Source organism: Staurois parvus, unplaced genomic scaffold (genome assembly GCF_062004578.1).
Source record: "Staurois parvus isolate SC_StPar_1 unplaced genomic scaffold, SC_StPar_1.0 ptg000612l, whole genome shotgun sequence".
Classification (NCBI taxonomy): Eukaryota; Metazoa; Chordata; class Amphibia; order Anura; family Ranidae; genus Staurois; species Staurois parvus.
Genome location: NW_028318408.1, coordinates 1236797 through 1255478, shown reverse-complemented (window position 1 = coordinate 1255478; position 18682 = coordinate 1236797). Strand labels below are relative to the sequence as shown.

The following is an 18682-nucleotide window of genomic DNA, read 5'->3' as shown; positions in this document are numbered from 1 at the left end:
TGGAGCTTCTGGCTTTTTCTGAAGCCCATGTGATGCCTGAGAGTACCTTCAGCACAGCAGCAGGTCATCACGGTTGGGTGAATCTGCCTGTCTCCAACATTGTGGACCTTCTCACTGGTCGGGGCCAGTCCTTGCAAAGCTCCACCTATGGGACATTCCCTTGCTGATGCAGACAATCTTTGAAGTGAGGAGCCCATGGACTATTAGCCGTCCAGGATGGACCACCGGCAGGAGCTTGCACAGAAGGCGCTAGAGCTTCTTGCTTTTTCTGAAGCCCATTTCTGAGAGACCCTTCACCACAGCAGGAGGTCATCATGGATGGGTGAATCTGCCTGTCTCTAACATTGTGGACCTTTACACTGGTGAAGGGGCCAGCCCTTACGGAGCTCTACCTACAGGACATTCCCTTGCTGACATTGTGTGTAAGTGCAGTGACACTTTTTTTTGTTCAATGATGTTTTGCTTTATATATCGTAGTCTGACGTCCCATTCTGCACTTCTATTATTGCCTTGTTTTACTCTCTAGGTAGCAATCAAAATCTGTGCACCTTCTGCTCCCGAAGAAGCAGAACAACAACTCGAAGTGTGCTGAGCTTTATGTGTATGGATGGTGGCGCCCTCTATTGTACTAATCGGAGTATATGTCTAGTTAGTTCTGTGTATAATGTGTCATCCACTACCCTGATCGACAGAAGGAGGCGCCATGATACTTCCAGTCATTTTATTTCACGTTTTAATATGTGCAAAAATAAAAATTGGATTTTGTAAGAAAACATTTTTTTTGATGCGGTACCCATAAAGTCCATGGACTGCGGTCCAATATATTCTCTTTGTTTCTGTTTTCCTACTAGATCTAGGATGTGGCACTAGTTTACCTTGACCTTGGAGGCACCACACAACGCTTCCACAACTGGACGTTTCATGGTATGTAATGAATGTATAATTCTGAATTGTATTTTTTGCCCATAGTTGATCTTAATACAGAAAAAACAGAAACGTGGAACTCTTCTGTGTAATTCAGTAAATGAGTCTCTGTCAGAGTCCGGGTCCGAACCTGGGCCTTCTGCGGTGAGAGGCAATGTTTCTTCTTGTGGAGCCACCTGGAATGCTGGACAGCTCCCTTGACAATTATTTGAATGATCCCGCCTTGACCTTGTTTATCATGAACCTTGAACCCCTTGCTCCTCCCATGAACTTCCTGATATAAGCCATGTCTCTGCTCTTCCTGTCTGCCAGATTATTGTGCTCTCCAGCCAGTATCTTGATCCTTGTAATCTCTGCTGTTATCCGTATTTTGCTGCACTTGTTATTGACCCTTGGCTTGTTCTCGACTACGCTTCTGCCTGATCCCAACCTGCGACTGCTCATTACTTACCTTGGCTTGTTTACTGACCACGCTTCCATTTGATCCTTACCTGTTTATATGCTACTGGACCTCCGCTTGCTCACCTCCTGGTGGGGGGATCCTGAGGACCGCGACCTGGTGCTAACACGTAGCAAAATCCATCTCCACCATCAGAAGCTCTGGTGAACACCGGTTGGTACTTAGACTCCGCACCTTGGGTGATCCCACTCCTCTGCCATGGTGACCTACCTGTGTACCTTTCCTGCTGGTTTCAGGTGAGCCTTTCCACTGCTATAGCAACTGGTGTGTGAGCTTTACCCCTGATCATGACAGTCTCTCTTACTATTAGTGAAATGATCCTACGTTCCCTTCCCACACCAATCATACACAGGGATCAGAACCAAAGGTAACTGTCCTGCACAGGAACAGATGATTAAAGCAAAGACAGGTCCTCTTAACCAAGAGTGCTCTGGATCCCTGGAGTATATGGTGGAGTTTTCCATATCTTATGCCACCTAATCCCTTGAAGTGCAGAGAGCTCTCCCGTGTAAATCCAAGAAATGTCAGTGGACTGCTGAACCCAAAATTTGAAGGCCGTCCTCATAGTGAGCACAATATATGAAAGTTGTCCTCAACTTAGACATAGTGGACCCAAACTCTGAAGGCTGACTTCAGTTTAGACATAGAGCCATCTGTCTATAAGGCAAAGTGCTCCAAAGGGTCATTGAACCCCAAATTTGAAGGTTGTACTCAATTTAGACATAGTGGACTGAGCTATCTTCTACCTTAGATTTTGGGTCCACTATGTCTAAATCGAGGACAGCATTTGGATTTGTGGGCCAAGGACTCTTTGCAGCACTTAGTCTTTTAGATAGCTGGCTCTATGTCTAAACTGAGGTTAGCCTTCAGAGTTTGTGTCCACTATGTCTCAGTTGAGGACAACTTTCAGATTCTGTGTCTAAATTGAGGTCAGCCTTCAGATTTTGGCTCCACTATGTCTAGGCTGAGGACAACTTAGGATTTTGGGTCCAGCACTCCACTAACACTTCTATCCATGGTTATTACATTGGAGACCTCTGTGCACTTCAAAGAGATGGTGGACTCAGCTACTGTATCTTCAACCTTGGATTTTTGGTCCACTATGTCTAAGTTGAGGACAACCTTCGGACTTTGGGTCCAAGGACCCTTTAGGGTACTTTGACTTGTAGAGAGCTGATTCTATGTCTAAACTGTGGTCAGCTTTCAGATTTTGGGTCCACTATTTCTAAGGTTGTCCTCAATTTAGACATATTGGACCAAAAATCTGAAGGCTGACCTCAATTTAGACATTGAGTCAGCTATCCACAAGGCAAAGTGCCCCAAAGGGTCCTTGGACCCCAAATTTGACGTCTGTCCTCAGTTTAGACATAGTTGACTCAGCTGTCTTCAACTTCAGATTTTAGGTCCACTATGTCTAAACTAAGGACAGCCTTTGGATTCTTAGTTCAAGGACCCTTCAAGGCACATTGACTTATAGGGAGCGGACTCTACTGTATGTCAAAATTGAGGACAGCCTTCTATGTCTAAACTGTGCACAGCCTTCGGAGTTTAGGTACACTATGTCTAAATTAAGGACAGCCTTTGGATTCTGAGTTCAAGGACCTTTCAAGGCACTTTGACTTATAGGGAGCGGACTGTATGTCAAAATTGAGGCCAGCCTTTGGGTTTTGGGTCCACTATGTCTGAGTTGAAGACAGATTTTGGAATTTTGGGTCCACTAGGTCTAAGTTGAAGACAGGTTTTAGATTTTGGGTCCACTATGTCTAAACTGTGCACAGCCTTCGGATTTTGGGTCCACTATGTCTAAGGCTGTCCTCAATTTAGACATCGATTCAGCTCACTGTAAGACAAATTGCCCAGAAGGATTCATGGCATGTCACTATAGTTAAAAAGCATGAGCACCACAAGTACTAGGTAAGTCTAAATTGACTTGTTTAAGGTTGTCCTCAATTTAGACATAGTGGACCAAAAACCTGAAGGCTGACCTCAATTTAGGCATAAAGTCAGCTATCTAAAAGGCAAAGTGCCCCAAAGGGTCATTGGACCCCAAATTCAAAGGCTATCCTCAGTTTAGACATACTCAGCTGTCTTGAGCTTTGGAATTTGAGTCCACTATGTCTAAATTAGGGATAGACTTTGGATTTTGGATTCAAGGACCCTTCAAGGCACTTTGATATACAGACAGCTGATTCTACAGTATGTCTAAATTGAGGATAGCCTTCGTAATTTGGGTCCACTATGTCTACACTGAGAACAGCCTTCAGATTTTAGATCCACCATGTCTAAACTGAGGACAGATTTTAGATTTTGGGTCCACTATGTCTAAACTGAGGACAGGCTTTGGATTTTGGGTCCACTATGTCTAAACTGAGGACAGCCTTCAGATTTTAGGTCCACCACGTTTAAACTGAGGACAGACTTCGGATTTTAGGTCCACTATATCTAAGTTGAAGACGGATTTCAAATTTTAGGTCCACCATGTCTAAACTGAGGACAGATTTTAGATTTTGGGTCCACCACGTCTAAACTGAGGACAGACTTCGGATTTTAGGTCCACTATATGTAAGTTGAAGACAGTTTTCAAATTTTAGGTCCACTATGTCTAAACTGGGGACAGCCTTCGGATTTTGGGTCCACTATGTCTAAACGGAGGACAGCTTTGGATTTTGGATTCAATGACCCTTCAAAGCACTTTGATATATAAAGAGCTGACTCTACAATATGTCTAAATTGAGGATAGCCTTTAGATTTTTGGTCCACTATGTCTAAATTGAAGACAAATTTCGGACTTTGGGTCCACTGCATCTAAACTGAGGACAGCCTTCAAATTTTAGGTCCACTATGTTTGAGTTGATGACAGATTTCAGAATTTGGTCCACTATGTCTAAACTGAGGACATAATTCAGATTTTTAGTCCACTATGTCTACACTAAGAACAGCCTTCAGATCTTAGATCCACCATGTCTAAACTGAGGACAGATTTTAGATTTTGGGTCCACTATGTCTAAACTGAGGACAGACTTTGGATTTTGGGTCCACTATTAGAGATGAGCGAATTTTTCAAAAATTTGATTCGCCTGATTCGCCCAATTTTCCGAAAAAATTTGATTCGATTCGAATTTATTCGATGCAAATTTTACTTATAAAAAGGGTTTCTAGGCTTCAGAGAGCCTTTATATTAGTGCAGAACACTGTACCTTTAATTTAAATGCCCTTGGAGTCTGCTGGGGAAGAGAAATAATACTGTCAGTCAGTATGACATGCAGATGAGTGCCGTCGATCTTAGAATCACCGCACACTTCACTCATTTGGGCAGTCACGGGGCCAAAGAAGAAGAAGGAGAAGGAGAAGAAGAAGAAGAAGAAGAAGAAGAAGAAAAAGAAGAAGAAGAAGAATGAAAAGAAGAAGAAGAAGAAGAAGAATGAAAAGAAGAAGAAGAAGAAGAAGAATGAAAAGAAGAAGAAGAAGAAGAATGAAAAGAATGAAAAGAAGAAGAAGAAGAAGAATGAAAAGAAGAAGAAGAAGAAGAAGAATGAAAAGAAGAAGAAGAAGAATGAAAAGAAGAAGAAGAAGAAGAATGAAAAGAATGAAAAGAAGAAGAAGAATGAAAAGAATGAGGAGAAGAAGAAGAAGAAGAATGAAAAGAATGAGAAGAAGAAGAAGAAGAAGAAGAATGAAAAGAATGAAAAGAAGAAGAAGAATGAAAAGAATGAAAAGAAGAAGAAGAATGAAAAGAAGAATGAAAAGAATGAAAAGAAGAATGAAAATAAGAAGAAGAATGAAAATAAGAATGAAAAGAATGAAAAGAAGAATGAAAAGAATGAAAAGAAGAAGAAGAATGAAAAGAAGAATGAAAAGAATGAAAAGAAGAATGAAAAGAAGAAGAAGAATGAAAAGAAGAATGAAAAGAATGAAAAGAAGAATGAAAAGAAGAAGAAGAATGAAAAGAAGAATGAAAAGAATGAAAAGAAAAATGAAAATAAGAAGAATGAAAAGAAGAATGAAAAGAATGAAAAGAAGAATGAAAAGAATGAAAAGAAGAATGAAAAGAAGAAGAAGAATGAAAAGAAGAATGAAAAGAAGAATGAAAATAATGAAAAGAAGAATGAAAAGAAGAAGAAGAATGAAAAGAAGAATGAAAATAATGAAAAGAAGAATGAAAAGAAGAAGAAGAATGAAAAGAAGAATGAAAAGAATGAAAAGAAGAATGAAAAGAATGAAAAGAAGAATGAAAATAAGAAGAAGAATGAAAAGAAGAATGAAAAGAATGAAAAGAAGAATGAAAATAAGAAGAAGAATGAAAAGAAGAATGAGAAGAATGAAAAGAATGAAAAGAAGAATGAAAAGAAGAATGAAAAGAATGAAAAGAAGAATGAAAAGAATGAAAAGAAGAATGAAAAGAATGACAAGAAGAATGAAAAGAAGAATGAAAATAAGAAGAAGAATGAAAAGAAGAATGAAAAGAATGAAAAGAAGAATGAAAATAAGAAGAAGAATGAAAAGAAGAATGAAAAGAATGAAAAGAAGAATGAAAATAAGAAGAAGAAGAATGAAAATAAGAAGAATTCCAGTACAGCAAAAAGTGTATGTGCAGAGTTCCTCTATTTCTGACAGTTCTCTGACAGTTCTTTCACATTTCCAGCGATTGAAACATTGTATCTATTTGTTTCCTAATAAAAACATCTGTATCCTAAATGGAAACAAATACATACAATGTTTCAATCGCTGTAAATGTGAAAGAACTGTCAGACAGCTGTCAGAAACAGCGGAGCTCTCTGCAGGGACATTTTTGCCGGCTGTAGAAGGGATGAAAACGGCCGATCAGGAAAAATTTGATTCGACCATCCGAAGTCGGCAAAAATTCGGATTCAAATTTTTCCTGAAATTCGAAACGAATTCCACTTCGCCTGATTCGATTCGCTCATCTCTATCCACTATGTCTAAACTAAGGACAGCCTTCGGATTTCGGGTCCACTATGTCTAAACTGAGGACAGCCTTCAGATTTTAGGTCCACTATATCTAAGTGGAAGACGGATTTCAAATTTTAGGTCCACCATGTCTAAACTGAGGACAGATTTTTGAATTTTGGGTCCACTATGTCTAACATGAGGACAGACTTCGGATTTTAGGTCCACTATATCTAAGTTGAAGACAGATTTCAAATTTTAGGTCCACCATGTCTAAACTGAGGACAGCCTTTGAATTTTGGGTCCATTGTGTCTAAACTGAGGACAGATTTTAGGTCCACTATATCTAAACTGAGGACAGATTTTAGGTCCACTATATCTAAACTGAGGACAGATTTTGGATATTAGGTCCACTATGTTTAAATTAAGGACAGCCTTTGTATTTTGGATTCAAGGACTCTTCAAGGCACTTTGATATATAGAGACCTGATTTTACAGTATGTCTAAATGGAGGATAGCCTTCAGATTTTAGGTCCACTATGTCTGAGTTGAAGACAGCCTTCAGATTGTGGGTCCACCATGTCTAAACTGAAGACAGCCTTTGGATTTTGGGTCCACTATGTCTAAGGTTGACCTCAATTTAAACGTAGATTCAGCTCACTAGACGACAGATTGCCCAGAAGGGTTCATGCTATGTCACTGTAGTTAGGAACCATGAGCACCACAATTATTGGGTAAGTCCAGTAAGTCTTGATGAGCCACAAAGCTTTTGTGACCTTTTGGTAACTAATACAGAGTGGACCCAATACTTGTGGTGTTCACGTATTTCCCTCGCAGTGGGATACAAAACGTGGAGAGCAAGTTCTATGTGACTTGTAACAATAGAGAATTATTACGGGAACTCTTCTCGGTGATTGGTAGAAATGTATACGAGATACGGGACAGGAAACAGCAGACACCCCGGGGCGATAGGTGATGGCTTTATTGGGTTGCAGAGGTCAATCCATTTCTGGGAATTCTCAGGAGCCATGATGATAATAGAGCACAATACATTCTAAACCAGTTCTGTTATAAAAGTATAAAAATGTACTAATTAAAGAAAAAGATGATGGGGGGGAGGGGCTGGCTTGGTCTCTCTTCACAGTTACTGCAAAATCATTTTCTACTATGAGATTTGTAGATACGATCTTCCTGACAAAGCTGAGAAACGGCAAATGTCGCACTCCATCCATGGAACAATGTGTACAATGTATATATTTTATACAGTGAGGAACAGAAGTATTTGAACCCCCTGCGATTTTGCAAGTTCTCCCACTTAGAAATCATGGAGGGGTCTGAAATTCACATTGTAGGGGCATTCCCACTCTGAGGTACATAATTAAAAAAAAAATTCAGGAAATCACATTCTATGATTTGTAAAGAATGTATTTGTCTCGCACTGCTGAACAGAAGTATTTGAACCCCCTGCGTTTTTGCAAGTTCTCCCACTTCTCCATCATGGAGGGTCTGACATTCACATTGCAGGGGATTCCCACTCTGAGGACAGAATTCAGGAGATCACATTGTATGATTTGTAAAGAATGTATTTGTCTCGCACGGCTGAACAGAAGGATTTGAACCCCTGAGAAACAGCAAGAATTCTGGCTCTCAAAGACCTGTTACTGCGCCTTTATAAAGTCCACCTCTACTCCACTCATTCATCTCACTTAGTAGCACCTGTCTGAGCTCTATAAAGACACCTGTCCACCCCACAGTCAGTCAGACGCCAACTACTACCATGGGCAAGATAAAGAGCTGTCAAAAGACACCAGAGACAAAATGGTGGACCTCCACAAGGCTGGAAAGGGCTACGGGGCAATTGCCAAGCAGCTTGGTGAAAGTAGATCAACTGTTTCAGCAATTGTTAGAAAATGGAAGAGGCTAAAGACGACTGTCACCTCGTGGGGGATCACTGATGAGAAGAAAGGTGAGGAATCAGCCCAGAACTACAAGGGAGGAGCTGGTCAATGACATGAAGAGAGCTGGGACCACAGTTTCACAGGTCACTGTAGGTAGAACACTACGCCGTCATGGTTTCAAATCATGCATTGCACGGAAGGTTCCCCTGCTCAAGTCATCACATGTCCAGGCCCGTCTGAAGGTTCCCCTGCTCCAGTCATCACATGTCCAGGCCTGTCTGAAGGTTCCCCTGCTCAAGTCATCACATGTCCAGGCCCCTCTGAAGGTTGCCAATGACCATCTGGATGATCCAGAGGAGGCATGGGAGAAAGTCATGTGGTCAGATGAGACCAAAGGAGAACTTTTTGGTCTAAACTTCACTCGTCGTGTTTGGAGGAAAAAGAAGGATGAGTTGCATCCCAAGAACACCATCCCTACTGTGAAGCATGGGGGTGGTAACAGAATGCTTTTGGGGGTGCTTTTCTGTGAAGGGGACAGGGCGACTGCACTGTATTAAGGAGAGGATGAATGGGGCCATTTATTGTGAGATTTTCAGCAACAACCTCCTTCCCTCAGTCAGAGCATTGAAGATGGGTCGTGGCTGGGTCTTCCAACATGACAACGACCCGAAGCACACAGCCAGGAGAACCAAGGAGTGGCTCCGTAAGAAGCATATCGAGGTTCTGGAGTGGCCTAGCCAGTCTCCACACCTAAATCCAATAGAACATCTTTGGAGGGAGCTGAAACTCCGTGTTGCTCAGCGACAGCCCCGAAACCTGACAGATCTGGAGGAGATCGGTGTGGAGGAGTCGGCCAAAATCCCTGTTGCAGTGCAAACCTGGCCAAGGACTACAGGAAACGTCTGACCTCTGTAATTGCAGACAAAGGCTTCTGTACCAAATATTAACACGGATCTTCTCAGGGGTTCAAATACTTCTGTTCAGCCGTGTCAGACAAATACATTCTTTACAAATCATACAATGAGATTTCCTGAATTCTGTCCTCAGAGTGGGAATCCCCTGCAATGTGAATGTCAGACCCTCCATGATGGAGAAGTGGGAGAACTTGCAGAATCGCAGGGGGTTCAAATACTTCTGTTCCTCACTGTAAATATTAACTATAAGAATGTTTATTGATGATGTAACGATTATTTGTGTGTAGCCGCGTTATCACTGACTGCTAGGCCGGCCACACATGGGTTGAAAATCGACCGATTTTTCATTCGAAAATCGGACCTAAGAATAAATCGGGTGATTTTTTTTGCTCTATTAGTGGGGTCAATGGCACAGGACAATTTTCGTAGTTCCTCCCCTTTTCAATGATCGGGCATGTTGGAAAATTTATGAAAAACAACCGTTTTTCGACTCAATGATGGTCAAATCGTACGATCATTTTTCCGAAAAGAATATGCACATGAGCCGTGACCTGGAAGGAACAGAAGTTTCGCCTGTTATATGGGGGAACTTTATGACTCGGTCGGCTGATTTTTTAAATCAATGATGGTACCATCGGATTACCGAGTGACCGTTTTTTGATTTTCGGATGAAAAATCGTTCGGAATTCGATCCGTGTATGGCCTGCATTAGTTTGCAGCAATTGTGAGTAGGGACCGAGCCCCTCATTGAGTTTTTATAAACCATTTTAGAATTGATTCGAGGAATGTACCGTATTATCGAAGCGCCTGAGAAGTCCTACAAATGGTTCTCAATGTGTCTCGGGGATTGCGGGTTGGGGTGCCGGGATGCTGCCGATCCAAATCCACATCCAAGTATAATACTGATAGGACGGCAATACCACCTGATACATTGGGGGCCAATGGGGTGTTATGTACGGGTTCCACCAATAAAGAGGACACCAAGGAGCTGATTTCTGGGATTCCGGAATACAAAGCAGCAGATTGAAATTTGGTAAAAATATCACTTTGACTCGGGGCTTTCCCCAAAATTAGGTCCCTTTTGAGTCACTTCTTGTCTCCACCCCCCTAATCACCTCCCAGTGCGGCTCCTCCGGAGCCAGGAATCATTTTGTGGTGCTGAAAATTTGTATGAAATTTGTTAATAACAAGAGAAGCAGAAAAATAGTTTCCTGCAGCCAGCAACAATAGATCTCCCCCCAGCAACAATAGATCTTCCCCCAGCAACAACAGATTCCTCCAGCAATAATAGATCGCCCCCCAGCAACAACAGATTCCTCCAGCAATAATAGATCGCCCCCCAGCAACAACAGATTCCTCCAGCAATAATAGATCTTCCCCCAGCAACAACAGATTCCTCCAGCAATAATAGATCGCCCCCCAGCAACAACAGATTCCTCCAGCAATAATAGATCGCCCCCCAGCAACAACAGATTCCTCCAGCAATAATAGATCGCCCCCCAGCAACAACAGATTCCTCCAGCAACAACAAATTCCTCCAGCAACAACAGATCCCCCCAGCAAAAATAGATCTCCCCCAGCAACAAAAGATTCCTCCAGCAACAATAGATCTCCCCCCCAGCAACAACATATTCCTCCAGCAACAATAGATCTCCCCCAGCAACAACAGATTCTTCCAGCAACAATAGATCTCTCCCACCAACAACAGATTCCTCCAGCAACAATAGATTAGATCTCCCCCCAGCAACAACAGATTCCTCCAGCAACAGTGAACCCCCAAAACAAAATATCACCCCAGCAACAATAGACCCCAGCAGCTACAGTAGATCTATCAACAGACAGCAACATTAGACTCTCCAGCAGCCAGCAACAATAGACCCCTCCCTCAACAATACATCTTTTCCAGCAACAATTAACCCCCATCAACAATAGATTCCCCCACTGGCAACAATAGACATCACCATCAAACAAGAGACCACCACATAAAAATAGATCCCCCACGGTGACAATAGATCTCCCAGCAGCCAGCAACAATGGCTCCTACAGCACCCCTTGCCATTACATACGTACATTCAGTGCTGCTTCCCCCCCTCCCCCCCCCCCCGTTCCCACTGAGAAAAGCTCTGCTTTGGCGTTTTATTATACAGGATTAATATGGCGCCAACAGTTTGCTCAGCGCTGTAAAAAATGAAGGCAGACATGACAGTTCCAATACAATTTGGTACAAGAGGAGACAGAGGGCCCGGCTCATCAGAGCTTACAATCTAATGCCGGCCATACATGGGTCAAAATTTGCCCGATTTTTCGTCCGAGAATCAGACCTATGAATAATCGGCCGCTGCTCTGTTAGTGGGTCAATGGCACCGGACGATTTTCCTAGTACCTCCCCTTTTCGGTGATCGAGCATGTTGGAAAATTTGTGAAAAACGACCGATTTTTGACTCAGTGATGGTCAAATCGTACGATTGTTTTCCGAAAAGAACCTGCGCATGAGCCGCAACCTGGAAGGAACAGAAGTTTTGCCGTTATATGGCGTGAACTTTATGACTCGGTCGGCCGATTTTCAAAATCATTGATGGCGCCATTGGATTACCGAGGGAACGCCGTTTTAAAAACCATTCGGAATTCGACCCATGTATGGCCTGCATGAGACTTACGAAGGACTATGACCAGTTCCTGTCCTACTACTACAAATATAATCAATAAGACACTGCAGCCAATCAGAATCAATTGTTTTAATGATATGCATACAGAAGCCTGTCCTGATTGGCTGTTGTGAGTGGCTTTTCATTCTATCATTGAATGTGTCAATCAGACCGACTTCATCTACAGCTGTTCACAGGAGAGTAACTACAGATCATGGGGCCCCATAGCACATTTTTGATAGGACCCCCCCACCCCACCCCCTGGCAACCTGCTTACTATAATTGACCTCAACATAAAGCATGTCCAGGGGTGGACTGACAACTCATGGGGCCCCCGGGCAATAGGGCATCATGGGGCCCCTGTGTCCTTGCCCAAACTCGAAAAAGGTACCAGGGGCATCTCAAGGGGCCCCTCTACTGACCCTGGGCCCTCGGGCAGTGCCCGAGTTTCCAAATGGTCAGTCCGCCCCTTAGCATGTCTAATTAAGAGGAGGGGTAGCAGGAGATCTGTCGGCATAGGCAGCACACTATGGGGAAGAAATACTAGAGGCGGAAGTTGTCAGAGAAGAGGGGTGGCTATGGTCTCATCACCGGCTCTTCCAGTATCTTCTCACCGAGGACCTCCATCTTCTCCCCAACACAGCGAAGATCCTCCTCCCCAAGTCTACATTTCTGCCCCTTTTTCTGGCAGATCCAGGGCAGGAGCTTTGCGCAGGGCTGGCTCTGCAGCGCAGGAGAGGCCTTGGCACACCAATCTGATGGAGTGGACTGGAAATCCATCCTATAAGAAGAGAACATGATTAGAATCTCTCTCTATCGCAACTGGAAATAGAAGCGGATTTATCATTTTGTGAAGAGGTGATCAGGGGCGGACTGACAACTGATGGGGCCCCTGGGCAATTGGAGATTATGGGGCCCCTGTGTCCTTGCCCAAACTCGAAAAAGCCTATGAAAAAGGTACCAGGGGCATCTCATGGGGCCCCCTACTGACCCCGGGCCCTCAGGCAGTGCCAGAGTTTCCAAATGGTCAGTCCGCCCCTGGAGGTGATGGAGTTCTCAGCGGGAGTGACGGCTGATCCACATCCAACCCGGGATCTCCTGCCCAAAGTTCGGCAAGAGAAGTCCCAAGTCACAAGGTCCAGACCTCGTCCCCCGCTGTGCGGGGAGGGCTGGGATTTTTTTTTTTAGTATAACAATTCATCTTTCTCAAGTAAAACTGAAACAATAAAATGAGATGCTGAAGAAAAGCACCTCTAAGACTCTCTTCTCCCCAAGACTTCGAAAAAAGTTCCATAAGTTATATTTCAGCATCTTATTGAACAAACGAAACCAGCGGTCAAATCTCCATGCGGACTGGGAGTACCGTAACTGTCATTCATCGAGGTGCCGCCCTTAGAAGATCGGGAAGTCTTGATACTGGTGAACCAAAGCAGAACAAGGTGCACTCTCTCCCTGCATTACCGTGGTGAAACACGAGTTTATTTAAAAGCCTAAAAATTCATACTCACAAACCAAACCAAACCAAAGGGAGATATAAACAGAGACACAGAGTCCATGGTGATGGTCCAAAGTGATGGTGGACCCTTAGAGAGGTAGGCTAATGCGTTTCGGGAGACATACTCCCTTCTTCAGAGCTAATGTGTAGGCCTCCAAAGCCCCGAAGAAGGGAGTATGTCTCCCAAAACACGTTAGCCCACCTCTCTAAGGGTCCACCATCACTTTGGAACGTCACCATGGACTCTGTGTCTCTGTTTATATCTCCTTTTCATTTGGTTTGTGAGTATGTATTTTTAGGCTTTTAAATAAACTCTTGTTTAGCCGGGGTAATGCAGGAAGAGAGTGCGCCCTGGTCTGCTTTGGTTCACCAGGATCAAGACTTCCCGATCTTCTAAGGGCTGCACTATATACAGTGGGGATGGAAAGTTTGGGCACCCCAGCTAAAAATTTGTATTAATGTGCATAAAGAAGCCAAGGAAAGATGGAAAAATCTCCAAAAGGCATCAAATTACAGATTAGACATTCTTATAATATGTCAGCAAAAGTTAGATTTTATTTCCATCATTTACACTTTCAAAATAACAGAAAACAAAAAAATGGCGTCTGCAAAAGTTTGGGCACCCTGCAGAATTTATAGCATGCACTGCCCCCTTTGCCAAGCTGAGACCTGCCAGTGTCATGGATTGTTCTCAATCATCGTCTGGGAAGACCAGGTGATGTCAATCTCAAAGGTTTTAAATGCCCCGACTCATCTGACCTTGCCCCAACAATCAGCACCATGGCTTCTTCTAAGCAGTTGTCTAGAAAACTGAAACTGAAAATAGTTGACGCTCACAAAGCTGGAGAAGGCTATAAGAAGATAGCAAAGCATTTTCAGATGTCACTATCCTCTGTTCGGAATGTCATTAAGAAATGGCAGTCATCAGGAACAGTGGAAGTTAAAGCAAGATCTGGAAGACCAAGAAAAGACAGAACAGCTCGCAGGATTGTGAGAAAAACAATTGAAAACCCACGTTTGACTGCACGATCCCTCCAGAAAGATCTGGCAGACACTGGAGTTGTGGTCACTATTCCACTATAAAGAGATACTTGTACAAATATGGGCTTCATGGAAGAGTCATCAGAAGAAAACCTCTTCTACGTCCTCACCACAAAAATCATCGTTTGAACTTTGCAAATGAACATATAGACAAGCCTGATGCATTTTGGAAACAAGTTCTGTGGACCGATGAGGTTAAAATTGAACTTTTTGGCCGGAATGAGCAAAGGAACGTTTGGAGAAGAAGGGGCACAGAATTGAATGAAAAGAACCTCTGTCCAACTGTGAAGCATGGGGTTGGATCAATCATGCTTTGGGGTTGTGTTGCAGCCAGTGGCACAGGGAACATCTCACGAGTAGAAGGAAAAATGGATTCAATAAAATCTCAGCCAATTTTGGATGGTAACTTGATGCCATCTGTGAAAAAGCTGAAGTTAAAGAGAGGATGGCTTCTACAAATGGATAATGATCCTAAACACACCTCGAAATCCACGGGGGATTACATCAAGAGGCGTAAACTGAAGGTTTTGCCATGGCCTTCACAATCTCCTGACCTCAACATCATTGAAAATCTATGGATAGACCTTAAAAGAGCCGTGCGTGACAGACAGCCCAGAAATCTCAAAGAACTGGAAGACTTTTGTAAGGAAGAATGGGCAAAGATACCTCAAACAAGAACTGAAAGACTCTTGGCTGGCTACAAAAAGCGTTTACAAGCTGTGATACTTGCCAAAGGGGGCAGTACAAGATATTAACTCTGCAGGGGGCCCAAACTTTCGATCCCCACTGTATATATATATATATTGAATATGGACAACATTGTAGTATTTCAAATATATGTCAATATATTTGGGAAGAATATTTTTAAGATATATTTCAAATGTATTTTTCTTACATGTGGGATATCTCAGGCAGTGCGAGCAGCACCCTTGCTAAACTGATTACTGTATATGATCATATATATTTGGAAAGGATATTTTTATATATATTTCAAATATTTTTTTCTTCCATATGGGTATAAATACACACGGGGGGGAGGGGGGATTTGCAAATCTGCTGAATGTGTTAACTAAAATTCTGAAAATATATTAAAACAAGTAAACTGCAGAGGTGACGTCACAATGTACGTGCCGGTGAAGGTCACACAATCGGCACTACACTCTCCATCTGTGCACAATACCGACACTGCTGACCGATGATGGTATATACAGGTAGTACTCACTGCACACTGTCATCCCCCCACTTCCAGGCTCCATCAGCTCTTCTCAAACCGATCCAGAAGCTTCTCCCGTCTTTCTCAATCAGCATCTGGAATCCAATAAAGAAGTCTTAGCCAGGCTCCAAGTGATACGTGTGATGCTACATTTACTATTGTGTCTAAAATGAGATTCCCACTTTTGTTTCCAACCCATTTTCCATGTCGGGCATGAATCTGGTTGGGTGCTCTTTGAGAACACCAGAACTTCCAGTGAAAGCTTCTCCTTGGCACAATCCAGCTAAAAAAATAAAATAAAAAAATAACCCCCAACCTTCTCCCAACCAGTAAAAATGTATTTTTGTTGAAGAAAATGTGCCCAAAGGAGACCCAAAACCCTGAATGCCAAAAGACGAGATACCTCCAATATCAAAGTACAAATGGTAACACTGTATTTTTTTTTTGCTAAATTTTTATGGCATATTTTAAAGAGTAACTGGGATACAAAAGGAAAAAAAAAAGGGGGAAAATGGGGGAATTTCATGCTATAAAGGTACAATGATGGTTTGTGAGGCAATGTAAAGGTAACATGAATTATCCGTTACAAAGGATACAATCAGCCTAGTAAGAGGAGGGATGGGATGTAGTTTTGAGTCGAACTCAAACAAAGGCTGTTCCTGTGTTCAGCAAACTTGCAAAGGGCAAAGGCGTTCAGCGGGCTGTTCACCCACCAAGCCCCACAATGCACTGCGCTCTGACAGTTTGGCCAAAGCAATGGTCAGGTGCAATGTTTTGGCCAATCACAGCACGTGACTATGATGTCACAAAGGGGCGGAGTTGACCGTGCCCCCTTGTGACATCATCAAACTATTTAAGAACTGTCATCCTGGTGCAACTGTCAGGAGCTGGCGTCGAGAGCGGAGTGTTTTTTTTTTCCTTTTTTCGGGTAGGCGGTGGCGATGGGCATTGTTATAAACGTTGGATCTACGTCGGGGGACATTTTTTTTCATTTTTGTTTTTATTAAAGGACTCATCTAAGACTGTCTCCTGTCATTTTTTTACACTACACTTTTTTTCGTGAACAGGTAGTGATACCATGTACCCCATACTCATTCATATAGGGAGGGGGGGATCTGTTAAAGGGGGCTTCCATAGTCTGATAAGCCTCCCCACCCACAGACCTCCACTACCACCGGCCACGGTTGTGGGAAAGATGACCTTGTCCCCATCAATATGGGGACAAGGTGATTTGCCCCAAGCACCCCCCCATGTTGAGGGCATGTGGCCTGGTATGTTTCAGGAGGGGGGGCACACTCGCTTGTCCCCACCTTATCCTTACCTGCCAGGCTGAATTCTGGGGTAAGGGTCTGGTATGGATTTTGGGGAGGACCTTCACGCCATTTTTTTTTAAATTTAGGAGTGGGGGTTCCCCTCAAAATCCATTACCGACCCGAAGGGCCTGCAATGGATAGGGGGGACCTCATGTGGTTTTAATTGCCGGTAAGGCAATTCCCTCATTAGCATCAGAGTACCCCTTTAAGGGGGCACCTTGATGCTGCCCCTCCTCCTTGTGAATGAGTAAGGGGTACTTGTACCCCTACCTATCCATTAACATTTGACATTTGAAAAATTCCTTTAACTGAACAAAAAACAAAACAACAGTTTCTGACAATAAAAAAAAAAAAAAAATGGTTCCATCGTTGTAATCTATCGCCACGACAATGCAGATTCACCAAAATAAACAAAAAAACGCCAGCCGACCACTCAGCACCCCGAGCACTCACCGCAATCTGACATTTGCCGGCCAGATGTAAACGATTGGGGAAAAGCTAGCAGTGACATCACCGCTAGCTCCGCCCATTTGTGTTCTGTTTTCAGGCCAAAGCCTTGTATCTGACCTATGGCCATGTGCATTGCTATGGTCGATCATGGCTGTTACGAGGCACTGGGAGGGTGATTAGCGAACGCATGAACAGCCGATGTTCGACTCGAACATTCAGCCCATCCATACTCAGCACCAGGGGCGGACTGATCATTTGGAAACTTGGGCACTGCCCGAGGGCCCAGGGTCAGTAGATTGCCCCATGAGATGCCCCTGGTACCTTTTTCATAGGCTTTTTTGAGTTTGGGCAAGGACACAGGGGCCCCATGATCCCCCTATTGCCGGGGGGCCCCATGAGTTTTCAGCCCGCCCCTGCTCAGCACTATTTTACATATTACATGGACACATCAGTCCGTGATCATTGCATGGACCTCGCAACCCTTTCTGTGAAATAACATTTATGTGGATGACGTTCTCACACCAATGTCTTAGGAACCCAGAAAAGGTCCTCTCCCACCATGCAATGGGAGTTGTCCATGCTCTACTCTGTAGAATTCCACAAGGGATGACATGGTGGGAATGGTGGTGTTTGTGAGGGTGTTGGGCACCAGACAGGTTAGTTAGCTCTGTGTGGGATAGGCGATTGGTATTACAATGTATTGTTATGTATCATTTTGCTCTATAACGGTTCATATGAATTTTGTACCTTCAGGGTGGAGTCGCTCTCCTGTATTTTGGCCAGTGTGGCGTTCTTCTTCTTGCAGTCCTCACCCGCCTTGTATCGCACTTTATTTTCAGTGGAGAAATAGTAACACGTCTCACCTATTTGCTTCCAGCCTCCCGGACAGATGTCGCCTGCAGACGGGGGAGCTGTGTATTAGGATCATGCCGATGTACAATTTAATTTCCTTGTTATTCTGAAACAAAAACTTACCAGAGTGCAGCTCCAAGCCTCTCCCAGCTTCACCTGAAAAGAGAGAATAATAAGGAACTACAACTTGTTATTACTGTATGTTGAAGTTGTACAATCCAGTTTTCCTGTATGTTCGGGTTTGATGGTTTAGTCCCTTCTTCATGTTCCCTCAGTTAGTTTCTGATGTAGAAGACCGTTGTCTATTTATCATGTAAAGCTATGTTAGATGAAGCTGCAGTGTCTTATTGGAGAGTTAAGCTGTCTGCAGAGGGTGTTTATTCAGCAGGTGACCATACTGGCCATACTGACTGAGGTGCTCAAAACAGAACAACGCTCACTGACTCTGCAATATGGGAACTCTCATGGTGTGAAGCCACTTTTCTCAGCCTTCTTAACATGAAGGAACCTGCAATATAACTTTCCGGTCACAGGGAACCCCTGCTAATAATTATTGTATCTACATTAGC

At 43.3% G+C, this 18682-nt stretch overlaps 2 protein-coding genes across 2 annotated transcripts in view; both read right to left on the bottom strand.

Moving 5' to 3' along the window:
• LOC149449574 (uncharacterized) overlaps positions 1–197 on the bottom strand; it is a 35480-nt gene extending 35283 nt beyond the window's left edge. Inside the window, exon 1 of the mRNA XM_089693071.1 lies at positions 47–197. Coding sequence (XP_089549197.1) covers positions 47–197 — 151 coding nt within the window. The remainder of the gene's footprint in view (positions 1–46) is intronic.
• Positions 198–15387: 15190 nt separating this feature from the next.
• The window catches only part of LOC149449573 (uncharacterized), a 35576-nt gene continuing 32281 nt past the window's right edge, over positions 15388–18682 (bottom strand). The window contains exons 7-9 of the mRNA XM_089693069.1: positions 18237–18269; positions 18009–18157; positions 15388–15593 (exon numbers count right to left, since the gene is read on the bottom strand). Of these exons, the coding sequence (XP_089549195.1) occupies positions 15504–15593; positions 18009–18157; positions 18237–18269 (272 nt within the window). The 3' untranslated portion in view covers positions 15388–15503. The remainder of the gene's footprint in view (positions 15594–18008; positions 18158–18236; positions 18270–18682) is intronic.